The sequence below is a fragment of the Oncorhynchus masou genome, chromosome 24 (assembly GCF_036934945.1).
Source record: "Oncorhynchus masou masou isolate Uvic2021 chromosome 24, UVic_Omas_1.1, whole genome shotgun sequence".
Lineage (NCBI taxonomy): Eukaryota > Metazoa > Chordata > Actinopteri > Salmoniformes > Salmonidae > Oncorhynchus > Oncorhynchus masou.
In genome coordinates, this window is record NC_088235.1 from 2,038,720 (window position 1) to 2,057,771 (window position 19,052).

The 19,052-nt window shown below is 44.3% G+C and overlaps 1 protein-coding gene across 1 annotated transcript in view; it reads left to right on the forward strand.

Moving 5' to 3' along the window:
• LOC135513359 (ryanodine receptor 2-like) overlaps positions 1-19,052 on the forward strand; it is a 382,179-nt gene that overhangs the window by 239,716 nt on the left and 123,411 nt on the right. The window contains 2 exon segments of the mRNA XM_064936287.1: positions 6,820-6,871; positions 6,874-7,014. Of these exon segments, the coding sequence (XP_064792359.1) occupies positions 6,820-6,871; positions 6,874-7,014 (193 nt within the window).

A 19,052-nucleotide genomic window follows, 5' to 3' on the forward strand; every position in this document is an offset into this window, starting at 1 on the left:
GATGGTAGTGTTGTGATAGCATCAGGATGGTAGATGTGTGGTAGCATCAGGATGGTAGATGTGTGATAGCATCAGGATGGTAGATGTGTGGTAGCATCAGGATGGTAGATGTGTTGTAGCATCAGGATGGTAGATGTGTGATAGCATCAGGATGGTAGATGTGTGGTAGCATCAGGATGGTAGATGTGTGGTAGCATCAGGATGATAGATGTGCGGTAGCATCAGGATGGTAGATGTGCAATATCATCAGGATGGTAGATGTGTGGTAGCATCAGGATGGTAGATGTGTGGTAGCATCAGGATGGTAGATGTGTGATAGCATCAGGATGGTAGATGTGTGGTAGCATCAGGATGGTAGATGTGTGGTAGCATCAGGATGGTAGATGTGTGATAGCATCAGGATGGTAGATGTGTGGTAGCATCAGGATGGTAGATGTGTGATAGCATCAGGATGGTAGATGTGTGATAGCATCAGGATGGTAGATGTGTGATTGCATCAGGATGGTAGATGTGTGATAGCATCAGGATGGTAGATGTGTGGTAGCATCAGGATGGTAGATGTGTGATAGCATCAGGATGGTAGATGTGTGGTAGCATCAGGATGGTAGATGTGTGGTAGCATCAGGATGGTAGATGTGTGGTAGCATCAGGATGGTAGATGTGTGGTAGCATCAGGATGGTAGATGTGTGATAGCATCAGGATGGTAGATGTGTGGTAGCATCAGGATGGTAGATGTGTGATAGCATCAGGATGGTAGATGTGTGGTAGCATCAGGATGGTACATGTGCGGTAGCATCAGGATGGTAGATGTGCGGTAGCATCAGGATGGTAGATGTGCGGTAGCATCAGGATGGTAGATGTACGATAGCATCAGGATGGTAGATGTGCGATAGCATCAGGATGGTAGATGTGCGGTAGCATCAGGATGGTAGATGTGCGATAGTATCAGGATGGTAGATGTGTGGTAGCATCAGGATGGTAGATGTGTGATATCATCAGGATGGTAGATGTGTGGTAGCATCAGGATGGTAGATGTGTGATAGCATCAGGATGGTAGATGTGTGATAGCATCAGGATGGTAGATGTGTGGTAGCATCAGGATGGTAGATGTGTGATAGCATCAGGATGGTAGATGTGTGATAGCATCAGGATGGTAGATGTGTGATAGCATCAGGATGGTAGATGTGTGATAGCATCAGGATGGTAGATGTGTGATAGCATCAGGATGGTAGATGTGCGATAGCATCAGGATGGTAGATGAGCGGTAGCATCAGGATGGTAGATGTGCGGTAGCATCAGGATGGTAGATGTGCGATAGCATCAGGATGGTAGATGTGCGATAGCATCAGAATGGTAGATGTGTGATAGCATCAGGATGTTAGATGTGCGGTAGCATCAGGATGGTAGATGTGTGGTAGCATCAGGATGGTAGATGTGTGGTAGCATCAGGATGGTAGATGTACGATAGCATCAGGATGGTAGATGTGTGGTAGCATCAGGATGGTAGATGTGTGATAGCATCAGGATGGTAGATGTGTGGTAGCATCAGGATGGTAGATGTGTGATAGCATCAGGATGGTAGATGTGTGGTAGCATCAGGATGGTAGATGTGTGGTAGCATCAGGATGGTAGATGTGTGGTAGCATCAGGATGGTAGATGTGTGGTAGCATCAGGATGGTAGATGTGTGGTAGCATCAGGATGGTAGATGTGTGGTAGCATCAGGATGGTAGATGTGTGGTAGCATCAGGATGGTAGATGTGCGGTAGCATCAGGATGGTAGATGTGCGGTAGCATCAGGATGGTAGATGTGTGGTAGCATCAGGATGGTTACAGAATGACAGATGTACCCTGATGAATGTATATGCCCTTAATCCTTCATAAACTACCTTCTCTCTTCCTTCCTGTAATATCTATCTCTCTTCAGGGGTCCCATAGCATTGGGTGGTGACTTTCATTTGGTTTGCAGTCCCTTACTAGACCGTTCTGGTGCTTAGGCTCAGAACAGTGCAGCATGACTGGTCCTTGGCTGTACACAGAGATCTAATATTAATAATATGCATGTCAATCTCTCCTGGTGGAAAATGGAGGAGAGATTGACTTCATCACTACTTGTATTTATGAGAGGTATTGACATGTTGAAAGCACTGAGCTGTCTGTTTGAACTACTAACTCACACACAGCTCAGACACCCCATTCATACCCCACAAGACATGTCACCAGAGGTCTCTTCACAGTCCCCAAGTCCAGAACAGACTATGGGAGGTGCACAGTACTACATTGAGCCATGACTACATGGAACTCTATTCCACAGTACCACATAGAGCCATGACTACATGGAACTCTATTCCACAGTACTACATAGAGCCATGACTACATGGAACTCTATTCCACAGTACCACATAGAGCCATGACTACATGGAACTCTATTCCACAGTACTACATAGAGCCATGACTACATGGAACTCTATTCCACAGTACTACATAGAACCATGACCACATGGAACTCTATTCCACAGTACTACATAGAGCCATGACTACATGGAACTCTATTCCACAGTACTACATAGAGCCATGACTACATGGAACTCTATTCCACAGTACTACATAGAGCCATGACTACATGGAACTCTATTCCACAGTACTACATAGAGCCATGACTACATGGAACTCTATTCCACAGTACTGCATAGAGCCATGACTACATGGAACTCTATTCCACAGTACTACATAGAGCCATGACTACATGGAACTCTATTCCAAAGTCCTACATAGAGCCGTGACTACATGGAACTCTATTCCACAGTACTACATAGAGCCATGACCACATGGAACTCTATTCCACAGTACTACATAGAGCCACGACTACATGGAACTCTATTCCACAGTACTACATAGAGCCACGACTACATGGAACTCTATTCCACAGTACTACATAGAGCCATGACCACATGGAACTCTATTCCACAGTACTACATAGAGCCATGACTACATGGAACTCTATTCCACAGTACTAGATAGAGCCACGACTACATGGAACTCTATTCCACAGTACTACATAGAGCCACGACTACACGGAACTCTATTCCACAGTACTACATAGAGCCACGACTACATGGAACTCTATTCCACAGTACTACATAGAGCCACGACTACACGGAACTCTATTCCACAGTACTACATAGAGCCACGACTACATGGAACTCTATTCCACAGTACTACATAGAGCCGCGACTACATGGAACTCTATTCCACAGTACTACATAGAGCCACGACTACACGGAACTCTATTCCACAGTACTACAGAGAGCCATGACTATATGGAACTCTATTCCACAGTACTACATAGAGCCATGACTACATGGAACTCTATTCCACAGTACTACATAGAGCCATGACTACATGGAACTCTATTCCACAGTACTACATAGAGCCATGACTACATGGAACTCTATTCCACAGTACTACATAGAGCCATGACTACATGGAACTCTATTCCACATCAGGTAACTGATACAAGCAGTAGAATCAGACTTAAAAAACAGATAAAATACACCTTATGGAACAGTGGGGACTGTGAAGCAACACAAACATAGACACACACACATGATAACATACGCACTCTACAGACACGTAGACATGTACTTTGTGTTGTAGATATGTGGTAGTATAGTAGGGACCTGAGGGAACACACTTAATATGTTGTGACATCTGTTGTGAATGTATGTTTTTTTTAAATTGTTTAACTGCCTTAATTTTGCTGGACCACAGGAAGAGTAGCTGCTGCCTTGGCAGGAACTAATGGGGATCCATAATAAACCCCAGGAAGAGTAGCTGCTGCCTTGACAGGAACTAATGGGGATCCATAATAAACCCCAGGAAGAGTAGCTGCTGCCTTGACAGGAACTAATGGGGATCCATAATAAACCCCAGGAAGAGTAGCTGCTGCCTTGGCAGGAACTAATGGGGATCCATAATAAACCCCAGGAAGAGTAGCTGCTGCCTTGACAGGAACTAATGGGGATCCATAATAAACCCCAGGAAGAGTAGCTGCTGCCTTGGCAGGAACTAATGGGGATCCATAATAAACCCCAGGAAGAGTAGCTGCTGCCTTGACAGGAACTAATGGGGATCCATAATAAACCCCAGGAAGAGTAGCTGCTGCCCTGGCAGGAACTAATGGGGATCCACAATAAGCCCCAGGAAGAGTAGCTGCTGCCCTGGCAGGAACTAATGGGGATCCATAATAAACCCCAGGAAGAGTAGCTGCTGCCTTGACAGGAACTAATGGGGATCCACAATAAGCCCCAGGAAGAGTAGCTGCTGCCCTGGCAGGAACTAATGGGGATCCATAATAAACCCCAGGAAGAGTAGCTGCTGCCTTGGCAGGAACTAATGGGGATCCATAATAAACCCCAGGAAGAGTAGCTGCTGCCTTGGCAGGAACTAATGGGGATCCATAATAAACCCCAGGAAGGGTAGCTTTTGCCTTGGCAGGAACTAATGGGGATCCATAATAAACCCCAGGAAGAGTAGCTGCTGCCATGGCAGGAACTAATGGGGATCCATAATAAACCCCAGGAGAGTAGCTGCTGCCTTGGCTGGAACTATTGGGGATCCATAATAAACCCCAGGAAGAGTAGCTGCTGCCTTGGCAGGAACTAATGGGGATCCATAATAAACCCCAGGAAGAGTAGCTGCTGCCTTGGCTGGAACTATTGGGGATCCATAATAAACCCCAGGAAGAGTAGCTGCTGCCATGGCAGGAACTAATGGGGATCCATAATAAACCCCAGGAAGAGTAGCTGCTGCCTTGGCTGGAACTATTGGGGATCCATAATAAACCCCAGGAAGAGTAGCTGCTGCCTTCGCAGGAACTAATGGGGATCCATAATAAACCCCAGGAAGAGTAGCTGCTGCCTCGGCAGGAACTAATGGGGATCCATAATAAACCCCAGGAAGGGTAGCTTTTGCCTTGGCAGGAATTAATGGGGATCCATAATAAACCCCAGGAAGAGTAGCTGCTGCCATGGCAGGAACTAATGGGGATCCATAATAAACCCCAGGAAGAGTAGCTGCTGCCTTGGCAGGAACTAATGACGATCCATAATAAACCCCAGGAAGAGTAGCTGCTGCCTTGGCAGGAATTAGTGGGGATCCATAATAAACCCCAGGAAGAGTAGCTGCTGCCTTGGCAGGAACTCATGGCGATCCATAATAAACCCCAGGAAGAGTAGCTGCTGCCTTGGTAGGAACTAATGGGGATCCATAATAAACCCCAGGAAGAGTAGCTTTTGCCTTGGCAGGAAATAATGGGGATCCATAATAAACCCCAGGAAGAGTAGCTTTTGCCTTGGCAGGAACTAATGGGGATCCATAATAAACCCCAGGAAGAGTAGCTGCTGCCTTGGCAGGAATTAGTGGGGATCCATAATAAACCCCAGGAAGAGTAGCTGCTGCCTTGGCAGGATCTCATGGCGATCCATAATAAACCCCAGGAAGAGTAGCTGCTGCCTTGGTAGGAACTAATGGGGATCCATAATAAACCCCAGGAAGAGTAGCTTTTGCCTTGGCAGGAAATAATGGGGATCCATAATAAACCCCAGGAAGAGTAGCTTTTGCCTTGGCAGGAAATAATGGGGATCCATAATAAACCCCAGGAAGACTAGCTGCTGCCTTGGCAGGAATTAATGGGGATCCATAATAAACCCCAGGAAGAGTAGCTGCTGCCTTGGCAGGAACTAATGACGATCCATAATAAACCCCAGGAAGAGTAGCTGCTGCCTTGGCAGGAATTAGTGGGGATCCATAATAAACCCCAGGAAGAGTAGCTGCTGCCTTGGCAGGAACTCATGGCGATCCATAATAAACCCCAGGAAGAGTAGCTGCTGCCTTGGTAGGAACTAATGGGGATCCATAATAAACCCCAGGAAGAGTAGCTGCTGCCTTGGCAGGAACTAATGGGGATCCATAATAAATACAAATACCCTATTTTGAGAGTAAAATATAACAGAAATAACCTAATTGTCAACCTCAAATGTATGACAATCACTGGATTTGGTTGCATATCAAAATATTTTGAATCATGCATTCCTGCTTGGACGTATTTATTGAATACCATGTGAGTCGTCAATTACACCTCTTAATAAATGTTGGGGGGGGGGTGCCACCAAATCATGGGCTGGTACCACCAAATCATGGGCTGGTACCACCAAATAATGGGCTGGTACCACCAAATCATGGGCTGGTACCACCAAATCATGGGCTGGTATCACCAAATCATGGGTTGGTACCACCAAATCATGAACTGGTATCACCAAATCATGGGCTGGTACCACCAAATCATGGACTGGTATCACCACATCATGGGCTGGTACCAACAAATCATGGGCTGGTACCACCAAATCATGGGCTGGTATCACCAAATCATGGGCTGGTGCCACCAAATAATGGGTTGGTACCACCAAATCATGGGCTGGTACCACCAAATCATGGGTTGGTGTCACCACATCATGGACTGGTACCACCAAATCATGGACTGGTACCACCAAATCATGGACTGGTGCCACCAAATCATGGGTTGGTGCCACCACATCATGGACTGGTGCCACCAAATCATGGGTTGGTGCCACCAAATCATGGGCTGGTACCACCAAATCATGGGCTGGTGTCAACAACTGAAAAGGTTGGTGGCCCCAGTGACACCAGGGCAAAATGTTGGTCTGGATCCCTGAGCTTACAAGAGATAAGAACATGATTGAAAAGAAAACATTGCTTAAACATTCAACATGAGCATTCCTCCCCTGTCCTTATCCTCAGGTGGTGCTGCCCATGCTATGCAGCTACATGTCTCACTGGTGGGAGCACGGCCCGAGAACAACCCTCCAGAGACTGCAGACAGCTGCTGTACTCACCTCACCTCAGACCACATGAATAGTCTACTGGGCAACATCCTGAAGATTATCTACAATAACCTGGGGATCGACGAGGGGGCCTGGATGAAACGGCTTGCAGGTAGAGACACACCTTCTATCTACCACATGGTCAAAAGCACTTCAGCCTGCTTGTCAATGTCTTGGTTGTTTTGTGTGTGTGTGTGTGTGTGTGTGTGTGTGTGTGTGTGTGTGTGTGTGTGTAGTTACCACGACCTCATACGTCGTCAGAGGGGATCGTCAGCAATAATCATATCGGCACATAGAATTGAATTCCCTTGTTTGTACTGAAAACTGTCTGCCTTAGGAAGAAGCCCACTGTGGGCAGGCCACTCAGTAGCATTGAGTCAAAAGTAAATGTCATGGACATGTCTACCTCGGATCATTAAAAACAATCAAGCAACCCAGAAAAGGACTGAAAATAGCCCATACTAACATATGTAGCCTGAGAAACAAGGTCCATGAAGTTAGCAATTAACATCAGAACACATTACTATTCTGGCCATCTCTGAAGCACACTAAACGTGGTTATAGATTCCTTTGATGCAGCGGTAGCTAAACGTGGTTATAGATTCCTTTGATGCAGCGGTAGCTAAACGTGGTTATAGAGTCCTTTGATGCAGCGGTAGCTAAACGTGGTTATAGAATATACAGGAAAGATCAATAATTCCTTTGATGCAGCGGTAGCTAAACGTGGTTATAGAATATACAGGAAAGATCACTAATTCATTTGATGCAGCGGTAGCTAAACGTGGTTATAGAATATACAGGAAAGATCAATAATTCCTTTGATGCAGCGGTAGCTAAACATGGTTATAGAATATACAGGAAAGATCAATAGTTCCATTGATGCAGCGGTAGCTAAACGTGGTTATAGAATATACAGGAAAGATCAATAATTCCTTTGATGCAGCGGTAGCTAAACTTGGTTATAGATTCCTTTGATGTAGCGGTAGCTAAACGTGGTTATAGATTCCTTTGATGCAGCGGTAGCTAAACGTGGTTATAGAATATACAGGAAAGATCAATAGTTCCATTGATGCAGCGGTAGCTAAACGTGGTTATAGAATATACAGGAAAGATCAATAATTCCTTTGATGCAGCGGTAGCTAAACTTGGTTATAGATTCCTTTGATGTAGCGGTAGCTAAACGTGGTTATAGATTCCTTTGATGCAGCGGTAGCTAAACGTGGTTATAGAGTCCTTTGATGCAGCGGTAGTTAAACGTGGTTATAGAGTCCTTTGATGCAGCGGTAGCTAAACGTGGTTATAGAGTCCTTTAATGCAGCGGTATCTAAATGTGGTTATAGATTCCTTTGATGCAGCGGTAGCTAAACGTGGTTATAGAATATACAGGAAAGATCAATAATTCCTTTGATGCAGCGGTAGCTAAACGTGGTTATAGAATATACAGGAAAGATCAATAATTCCTTTGATGCAGCAGTAGCTAAACGTGGTTATAGAATATAGAGGAATGATCAATAATTCCTTTGATGCAGCGGTAGCTAAACGTGGTTATAGATTCCTTTGATGCAGCGGTAGCTAAACTTGGTTATAGATTCCTTTGATGCAGCGGTAGCTAAACATGGTTATAGATTCCTTTGATGCAGCGGTAGCTAAACGTGGTTATAGAATATACAGGAAAGATCAATAGTTCCATTGATGCAGCGGTAGCTAAACGTGGTTATAGAATATACAGGAAAGATCAATAATTCCTTTGATGCAGCGGTAGCTAAACTTGGTTATAGATTCCTTTGATGTAGCGGTAGCTAAACGTGGTTATAGATTCCTTTGATGCAGCGGTAGCTAAACGTGGTTATAGAGTCCTTTGATGCAGCGGTAGCTAAACGTGGTTATAGAGTCCTTTGATGCAGCGGTAGCTAAATGTGGTTATAGAGTCCTTTAATGCAGCGGTATCTAAATGTGGTTATAGATTCCTTTGATGCAGCGGTAGCTAAACGTGGTTATAGAATATACAGGAAAGATCAATAATTCCTTTGATGCAGCGGTAGCTAAACGTGGTTATAGAATATACAGGAAAGATCAATAATTCCTTTGATGCAGCGGTAGCTAAACGTTGTTATAGATTCCTTTGATGCAGCGGTAGCTAAATGTGGTTATAGATTCCTTTGATGCAGCGGTAGCTAAACGTGGTTATAGATTCCTTTGATGCAGCGGTAGCTAAACGTGGTTATAGAATATACAGGAAAGATCAATAGTTCCATTGATGCAGCGGTAGCTAAACGTGGTTATAGAATATACAGGAAAGATCAATAATTCCTTTGATGCAGCGGTAGCTAAACTTGGTTATAGATTCCTTTGATGTAGCGGTAGCTAAACGTGGTTATAGATTCCTTTGATGCAGCGGTAGCTAAACGTGGTTATAGAGTCCTTTGATGCAGCGGTAGCTAAACGTGGTTATAGATTCCTTTGATGCAGCGGTAGCTAAATGTGGTTATAGATTCCTTTGATGCAGCGGCAGCTAAACGTGGTTATAGATTCCTTTGATGCAGCGGTAGCTAAACGTGGTTATAGAGTCCTTTGATGCAGCGGTAGCTAAACGTGGTTATAGAGTCCTTTGATGCAGCGGTAGCTAAACGTGGTTATAGAGTCCTTTGATGCAGCGGTAGCTAAACGTGGTTATAGAGTCCTTTGATGCAGCGGTAGCTAAACGTGGTTATAGAGTCCTTTGATGCAGCGGTAGCTAAACGTGGTTATAGAGTCCTTTGATGCAGCGGTAGCTAAACGTGGTTATAGAGTCCTTTGATGCAGCGGTAGCTAAACGTGGTTATAGAGTCCTTTGATGCAGCGGTAGCTAAACGTGGTTATAGAGTCCTTTGATGCAGCGGTAGCTAAACGTGGTTATAGAGTCCTTTGATGCAGCGGTAGCTAACGTGGTTATAGAGTCCTTTGATGCAGCGGTAGCTAAACGTGGTTATAGAGTCCTTTGATGCAGCGGTAGCTAAGCGTGGTTATAGAGTCCTTTGATGCAGCGGTAGCTAAACGTGGTTATAGAGTCCTTTGATGCAGCGGTAGCTAAACGTGGTTATAGAGTCCTTTGATGCAGCGGTAGCTAAACGTGGTTATAGATTCCTGTGATGCAGCGGTAGCTAAACGTGGTTATAGATTCCTTTGATGCAGCGGTAGCTAAACGTGGTTATAGAGTCCTTTGATGCAGCGGTAGCTAAACGTGGTTATAGATTCCTTTGATGCAGCGGTAGCTAAACGTGGTTATAGAGTCCTTTGATGCAGCGGTAGCTAAACGTGGTTATAGAGTCCGTTGATGCAGCAGTAGCTAAACGTGGTTATAGATTCCTTTGATGCAGCGGTAGCTAAGCGTGGTTATAGAGTCCTTTGATGCAGCGGTAGCTAAACGTGGTTATAGAGTCCTTTGATGCAGCGGTAGCTAAACGTGGTTATAGATTCCTTTGATGCAGCGGTAGCTAAACGTGGTTATAGAGTCCTTTGATGCAGCGGTAGCTAAACGTGGTTATAGAGTCCTTTGATGCAGCGGTAGCTAAACGTGGTTATAGAGTCCTTTGATGCAGCGGTAGCTAAACGTGGTTATAGAGTCCTTTGATGCAGCGGTGGCTAAGCGTGGTTATAGAGTCCTTTGGTGCAGCGGTAGCTAAGCGTGGTTATAGAGTCCTTTGATGCAGCGGTAGCTAAACGTGGTTATAGAGTCCTTTGATGCAGCGGTAGCTAAACGTGGTTATAGAGTCCGTTGATGCAGCAGTAGCTAAACGTGGTTATAGATTCCTTTGATGCAGCGGTAGCTAAACGTGGTTATAGAGTCCTTTGATGCAGCGGTAGCTAAACGTGGTTATATAGTCCTTTGATGCAGCGGTAGCTAAACGTGGTTATAGATTCCTTTGATGCAGCGGTAGCTAAACGTGGTTATAGAGTCCTTTGATGCAGCGGTAGCTAAACGTGGTTATAGAGTCCTTTGATGCAGCGGTAGCTAAACGTGGTTATAGAGTCCTTTGATGCAGCGGTAGCTAAACGTGGTTATAGAGTCCTTTGATGCAGCGGTGGCTAAACGTGGTTATAGAGTCCTTTGGTGCAGCGGTAGCTAAACGTGGTTATAGAGTCCTTTGATGCAGCGGTAGCTAAACGTGGTTATAGAGTCCTTTGATGCAGCGGTAGCTAAACGTGGTTATAGATTCCTTTGATGCAGCGGTAGCTAAACGTGGTTATAGAGTCCTTTGATGCAGCGGCAGCTAAACGTGGTTATAGAGTCCTTTGATGCAGCGGTAGCTAAACGTGGTTATAGAGTCCTTTGATGCAGCGGTAGCTAAACGTGGTTATAGATTCCTTTGATGCAGCGGCAGCTAAACGTGGTTATAGAGTCCTTTGATGCAGCGGTAGCTAAACGTGGTTATAGAGTCCTTTGATGCAGCGGTAGCTAAACGTGGTTATAGAGTCCTTTGATGCAGCGGTAGCTAAACGTGGTTATAGAGTCCTTTGATGCAGCGGTAGCTAAACGTGGTTATAGAGTCCTTTAATGCAGCGGTATCTAAATGTGGTTATAGATTCCTTTGATGCAGCGGTAGCTAAACGTGGTTATAGAATATACAGGAAAGATCAATAATTCCTTTGATGCAGCGGTAGCTAAACGTGGTTATAGAGTCCTTTAATGCAGCGGTATCTAAATGTGGTTATAGATTCCTTTGATGCAGCGGTAGCTAAACGTGGTTATAGAATATACAGGAAAGATCAATAATTCCTTTGATGCAGCGGTAGCTAAACGTGGTTATAGAAATACAGGAAAGATCAATAATTCCTTTGATGCAGCAGTAGCTAAACGTGGTTATAGAATATAGAGGAATGATCAATAATTCCTTTGATGCAGCGGTAGCTAAACGTGGTTATAGATTCCTTTGATGCAGCGGTAGCTAAATGTGGTTATAGATTCCTTTGATGCAGCGGTAGCTAAACGTGGTTATAGATTCCTTTGATGCAGCGGTAGCTAAACGTGGTTATAGAATATACAGGAAAGATCAATAGTTCCATTGATGCAGCGGTAGCTAAACGTGGTTATAGAATATACAGGAAAGATCAATAATTCTTTTGATGCAGCGGTAGCTAAACTTGGTTATAGATTCCTTTGATGTAGCGGTAGCTAAACGTGGTTATAGAGTCCTTTGATGCAGCGGTAGCTAAACGTGGTTATAGAGTCCTTTGATGCAGCGGTAGCTAAACGTGGTTATAGAGTCCTTTAATGCAGCGGTATCTAAATGTGGTTATAGATTCCTTTGATGCAGCGGTAGCTAAACGTGGTTATAGAATATACAGGAAAGATCAATAATTCCTTTGATGCAGCGGTAGCTAAACGTGGTTATAGAATATACAGGAAAGATCAATAATTCCTTTGATGCAGCAGTAGCTAAACGTGGTTATAGAATATAGAGGAATGATCAATAATTCCTTTGATGCAGCGGTAGCTAAACGTGGTTATAGATTCCTTTGATGCAGCGGTAGCTAAATGTGGTTATAGATTCCTTTGATGCAGCGGCAGCTAAACGTGGTTATAGATTCCTTTGATGCAGCGGTAGCTAAACGTGGTTATAGATTCCTTTGATGCAGCGGCAGCTAAACGTGGTTATAGATTCCTTTGATGCAGCGGTAGCTAAACGTGGTTATAGATTCCTTTGATGCAGCGGTAGCTAAACGTGGTTATAGAGTCCTTTGATGCAGCGGTAGCTAAACGTGGTTATAGAGTCCTTTGATGCAGCGGTAGCTAAACGTGGTTATAGAGTCCTTTGATGCAGCGGTAGCTAAACGTGGTTATAGAGTCCTTTGATGCAGCGGTAGCTAAACGTGGTTATAGAGTCCTTTGATGCAGCGGTAGCTAAACGTGGTTATAGAGTCCTTTGATGCAGCGGTAGCTAAACGTGGTTATAGAGTCCTTTGATGCAGCGGTAGCTAAACGTGGTTATAGAGTCCTTTGATGCAGCGGTAGCTAAACGTGGTTATAGAGTCCTTTGATGCAGCGGTAGCTAAACGTGGTTATAGATTCCTTTGATGCAGCGGTAGCTAAACGTGGTTATAGATTCCTTTGATGCAGCGGTAGCTAAACGTGGTTATAGAGTCCTTTGATGCAGCGGTAGCTAAACGTGGTTATAGATTCCTTTGATGCAGCGGTAGCTAAACGTGGTTATAGAGTCCTTTGATGCAGCGGTAGCTAAACGTGGTTATAGATTCCTTTGATGCAGCGGTAGCTAAACGTGGTTATAGAGTCCTTTGATGCAGCGGTAGCTAAACGTGGTTATAGAGTCCTTTGATGCAGCGGTAGCTAAACGTGGTTATAGAGTCCTTTGATGCAGCGGTAGCTAAACGTGGTTATAGAGTCCTTTGATGCAGCGGTAGCTAAACGTGGTTATAGAGTCCTTTGATGCAGCGGTAGCTAAACGTGGTTATAGAGTCCTTTGATGCAGCGGTAGCTAAGCGTGGTTATAGAGTCCTTTGATGCAGCGGTAGCTAAACGTGGTTATAAGTCCTTTGATGGCGGTTAAACGTGGTTATAGAGTCCTTTGATGCAGCGGTAGCTAAACGTGGTTATAGAGTCCTTTGATGCAGCGGTAGCTAAACGTGGTTATAGAGTCCTTTGATGCAGCGGTAGCTAAACGTGGTTATAGAGTCCTTTGATGCAGCGGTAGCTAAACGTGGTTATAGATTCCTTTGATGCAGCGGTAGCTAAACGTGGTTATAGATTCCTTTGATGCAGCGGTAGCTAAACGTGGTTATAGAGTCCTTTGATGCAGCGGTAGCTAACGTGGTTATAGATTCCTTTGATGCAGCGGTAGCTAAACGTGGTTATAGAGTCCTTTGATGCAGCGGTAGCTAAACGTGGTTATAGATTCCTTTGATGCAGCGGTAGCTAAACGTGGTTATAGAGTCCTTTGATGCAGCGGTAGCTAAACGTGGTTATAGAGTCCTTTGATGCAGCGGTAGCTAAACGTGGTTATAGAGTCCTTTGATGCAGCGGTAGCTAAACGTGGTTATAGAGTCCTTTGATGCAGCGGTAGCTAAACGTGGTTATAGAGTCCTTTGATGCAGCGGTAGCTAAACGTGGTTATAGAGTCCTTTGATGCAGCGGTAGCTAAACGTGGTTATAGAGTCCTTTGATGCAGCGGTAGCTAAACGTGGTTATAGAGTCCTTTGATGCAGCGGTAGCTAAAGCGTGGTTATAGAGTCCTTTGATGCAGCGGTAGCTAAACGTGGTTATAGAGTCCTTTGATGCAGCGGTAGCTAAACGTGGTTATAGAGTCCTTTGATGCAGCGGTAGCTAAACGTGGTTATAGAGTCCTTTGATGCAGCGGTAGCTAAGCGTGGTTATAGAGTCCTTTGATGCAGCGGTAGCTAAACGTGGTTATAGAGTCCTTTGATGCAGCAGTAGCTAAACGTGGTTATAGAGTCCTTTGATGCAGCGGTAGCTAAACGTGGTTATAGATTCCTTTGATGCAGCGGTAGCTAAACGTGGTTATAGAGTCCTTTGATGCAGCTGTAGCTAAACGTGGTTATAGATTCTTTTGATGCAGCGGTAGCTAAACGTGGTTATAGAGTCCTTTGATGCAGCGGTAGCTAAACGTGGTTATAGAGTCCTTTGATGCAGCGGTAGCTAAACGTGGTTATAGAGTCCTTTGATGCAGCGGTAGCTAAACGTGGCTATAGATTCCTTTAATGCAGCGGTAGCTAAACGTGGTTATAGAGTCCTTTGATGCAGCGGTAGCTAAACGTGGTTATAGAGTCCTTTGATGCAGCGGTAGCTAAACGTGGTTATAGATTCCTGTGATGCAGCGGTAGCTAAACGTGGTTATAGATTCCTTTGATGCAGCGGTAGCTAAACGTGGTTATAGAGTCCTTTGATGCAGCGGTAGCTAAACGTGGTTATAGATTCTTTTGATGCAGCGGTAGCTAAGCGTGGTTATAGAGTCCTTTGATGCAGCGGTAGCTAAACGTGGTTATAGAGTCCTTTGATGCAGCGGTAGCTAAACGTGGTTATAGAGTCCTTTGATGCAGCGGTAGCTAAACGTGGTTATAGAGTCCTTTGATGCAGCGGTAGCTAAACGTGGTTATAGAGTCCTTTGATGCAGCGGTAGCTAAACGTGGTTATAGAGTCCTTTGATGCAGCGGTAGCTAAACGTGGTTATAGAGTCCTTTGATGCAGCGGTAGCTAAACGTGGTTATAGAGTCCTTTGATGCAGCGGTAGCTAAACGTGGTTATAGAGTCCTTTGATGCAGCGGTAGCTAAACGTAGTTATAGAGTCCTTTGATGCAGCGGTAGCTAAACGTGGTTATAGAGTCCTTTGATGCAGCGGTAGCTAAACGTGGTTATAGAGTCCTTTGATGCAGCGGTAGCTAAACGTGGTTATAGAGTCCTTTGATGCAGCGGTAGCTAAACGTGGTTATAGAGTCCTATGATGCAGCGGTAGCTAAACGTGGTTATAGAGTCCTTTGATGCAGCGGTAGCTAAACGTGGTTATAGATTCCTTTGATGCAGCGGTAGCTAAACGTGGTTATAGAGTCCTTTGATGCAGCGGTAGCTAAACGTGGTTATAGATTCTTTTGATGCAGCGGTAGCTAAACGTGGTTATAGAGTCCTTTGATGCAGCGGTAGCTAAACGTGGTTATAGAGTCCTTTGATGCAGCGGTAGCTAAACGTGGTTATAGAGTCCTTTGATGCAGCGGTAGCTAAACGTGGCTATAGATTCCTTTGATGCAGCGGTAGCTAAACGTGGTTATAGAGTCCTTTGATGCAGCGGTAGCTAAACGTGGTTATAGAGTCCTTTGATGCAGCGGTAGCTAAACGTGGTTATAGATTCCTGTGATGCAGCGGTAGCTAAACGTGGTTATAGATTCCTTTGATGCAGCGGTAGCTAAACGTGGTTATAGAGTCCTTTGATGCAGCGGTAGCTAAACGTGGTTATAGATTCTTTTGATGCAGCGGTAGCTAAACGTGGTTATAGAGTCCTTTGATGCAGCGGTAGCTAAACGTGGTTATAGAGTCCTTTGATGCAGCGGTAGCTAAACGTGGTTATAGAGTCCTTTGATGCAGCGGTAGCTAAACGTGGTTATAGATTCCTTTGATGCAGCGGTAGCTAAACGTGGTTATAGAGTCCTTTGATGCAGCGGTAGCTAAACGTGGTTATAGAGTCCTTTGATGCAGCGGTAGCTAAACGTGGTTATAGATTCCTTTGATGCAGCGGTAGCTAAACGTGGTTATAGAGTCCTTTGATGCAGCGGTAGCTAAACGTGGTTATAGATTCCTTTGATGCAGCGGTAGCTAAACGTGGTTATAGAGTCCTTTGATGCAGCGGTAGCTAAACGTGGTTATAGATTCCTTTGATGCAGCGGTAGCTAAACGTGGTTATAGTGTCCTTTGATGCAGCGGTAGCTAAACGTGGTTATAGAGTCCTTTGATGCAGCGGTAGCTAAACGTGGTTATAGAGTCCTTTGATGCAGCGGTAGCTAAACGTGGTTATAGAGTCCTTTGATGCAGCGGTAGCTAAACGTGGTTATAGAGTCCTTTGATGCAGCGGTAGCTAAACGTGGTTATAGAGTCCTTTGATGCAGCGGTAGCTAAACGTGGTTATAGAGTCCTTTGATGCAGCGGTAGCTAAACGTGGTTATAGAGTCCTTTGATGCAGCGGTAGCTAAACGTGGTTATAGAGTCCTTTGATGCAGCGGCAGCTAAACGTGGTTATAGAGTCCTTTGATGCAGCGGTAGCTAAACGTGGTTATAGAGTCCTTTGATGCAGCGGTAGCTAAACGTGGTTATAGATTCCTTTGATGCAGCGGCAGCTAAACGTGGTTATAGAGTCCTTTGATGCAGCGGTAGCTAAACGTGGTTATAGAGTCCTTTGATGCAGCGGTAGCTAAACGTGGTTATAGAGTCCTTTGATGCAGCGGTAGCTAAACGTGGTTATAGAGTCCTTTGATGCAGCGGTAGCTAAACGTGGTTATAGAGTCCTTTGATGCAGCGGTATCTAAATGTGGTTATAGATTCCTTTGATGCAGCGGTAGCTAAACGTGGTTATAGAATATACAGGAAAGATCAATAATTCCTTTGATGCAGCGGTAGCTAAACGTGGTTATAGAATATACAGGAAATATCAATAATTCCTTTGATGCAGCAGTAGCAAAACGTGGTTATAGAATATAGAGGAATGATCAATAATTCCTTTGATGCAGCGGTAGCTAAACGTGGTTATAGATTCCTTTGATGCAGCGGTAGCTAAATGTGGTTATAGATTCCTTTGATGCAGCGGTAGCTAAACGTGGTTATAGATTCCTTTGATGCAGCGGTAGCTAAATGTGGTTATAGATTCCTTTGATGCAGCGGCAGCTAAACGTGGTTATAGATTCCTTTGATGCAGCGGTAGCTAAACGTGGTTATAGATTCATTTGATGCAGCGGTAGCTAAACGTGGTTATAGATTCCTTTGATGCAGCGGTAGCTAAACGTGGTTATAGAGTCCTTTGATGCAGCGGCAGCTAAGCGTGGTTATAGAGTCCTTTGATGCAGCGGTAGCTAAGCGTGGTTATAGAGTCCTTTGATGCAGCGGTAGCTAAGCGTGGTTATAGATTCCTTTGATGCAGCGGCAGCTAAACGTGGTTATAGAGTCCTTTGATGCAGCGGTAGCTAAACGTGGTTATAGAGTCCTTTGATGCAGCGGTAGCTAAACGTGGTTATAGAGTCCTTTAATGCAGCGGTATCTAAATGTGGTTATAGATTCCTTTGATGCAGCGGTAGCTAAACGTGGTTATAGAATATACAGGAAAGATCAATAATTCCTTTGATGCAGCGGTAGCTAAACGTGGTTATAGAGTCCTTTAATGCAGCGGTATCTAAATGTGGTTATAGATTCCTTTGATGCAGCGGTAGCTAAACGTGGTTATAGAATATACAGGAAAGATCAATAATTCCTTTGATGCAGCGGTAGCTAAACGTGGTTATAGAAATACAGGAAAGATCAATAATTCCTTTGATGCAGCAGTAGCTAAACGTGGTTATAGAATATAGAGGAATGATCAATAATTCCTTTGATGCAGCGGTAGCTAAACGTGGTTATAGATTCCTTTGATGCAGCGGTAGCTAAATGTGGTTATAGATTCCTTTGATGCAGCGGTAGCTAAACGTGGTTATAGATTCCTTTGATGCAGCGGTAGCTAAACGTGGTTATAGAATATACAGGAAAGATCAATAGTTCCATTGATGCAGCGGTAGCTAAACGTGGTTATAGAATATACAGGAAAGATCAATAATTCTTTTGATGCAGCGGTAGCTAAACTTGGTTATAGATTCCTTTGATGTAGCGGTAGCTAAACGTGGTTATAGAGTCCTTTGATGCAGCGGTAGCTAAACGTGGTTATAGAGTCCTTTGATGCAGCGGTAGCTAAACGTGGTTATAGAGTCCTTTAATGCAGCGGTATCTAAATGTGGTTATAGATTCCTTTGATGCAGCGGTAGCTAAACGTGGTTATAGAATATACAGGAAAGATCAATAATTCCTTTGATGCAGCGGTAGCTAAACGTGGTTATAGAATATACAGGAAAGATCAATAATTCCTTTGATGCAGCAGTAGCTAAACGTGGTTATAGAATATAGAGGAATGATCAATAATTCCTTTGATGCAGCGGTAGCTAAACGTGGTTATAGATTCCTTTGATGCAGCGGTAGCTAAATGTGGTTATAGATTCCTTTGATGCAGCGGCAGCTAAACGTGGTTATAGATTCCTTTGATGCAGCGGTAGCTAAACGTGGTTATAGATTCCTTTGATGCAGCGGCAGCTAAACGTGGTTATAGATTCCTTTGATGCAGCGGTAGCTAAACGTGGTTATAGATTCCTTTGATGCAGCGGTAGCTAAATGTGGTTATAGAGTCCTTTGATGCAGCGGTAGCTAAACGTGGTTATAGAGTCCTTTGATGCAGCGGTAGCTAAACGTGGTTATAGAGTCCTTTGATGCAGCGGTAGCTAAACGTGGTTATAGAGTCCTTTGATGCAGCGGTAGCTAAACGTGGTTATAGAGTCCTTTGATGCAGCGGTAGCTAAACGTGGTTATAGAGTCCTTTGATGCAGCGGTAGCTAAGCATTGGTTATAGAGTCCTTTGATGC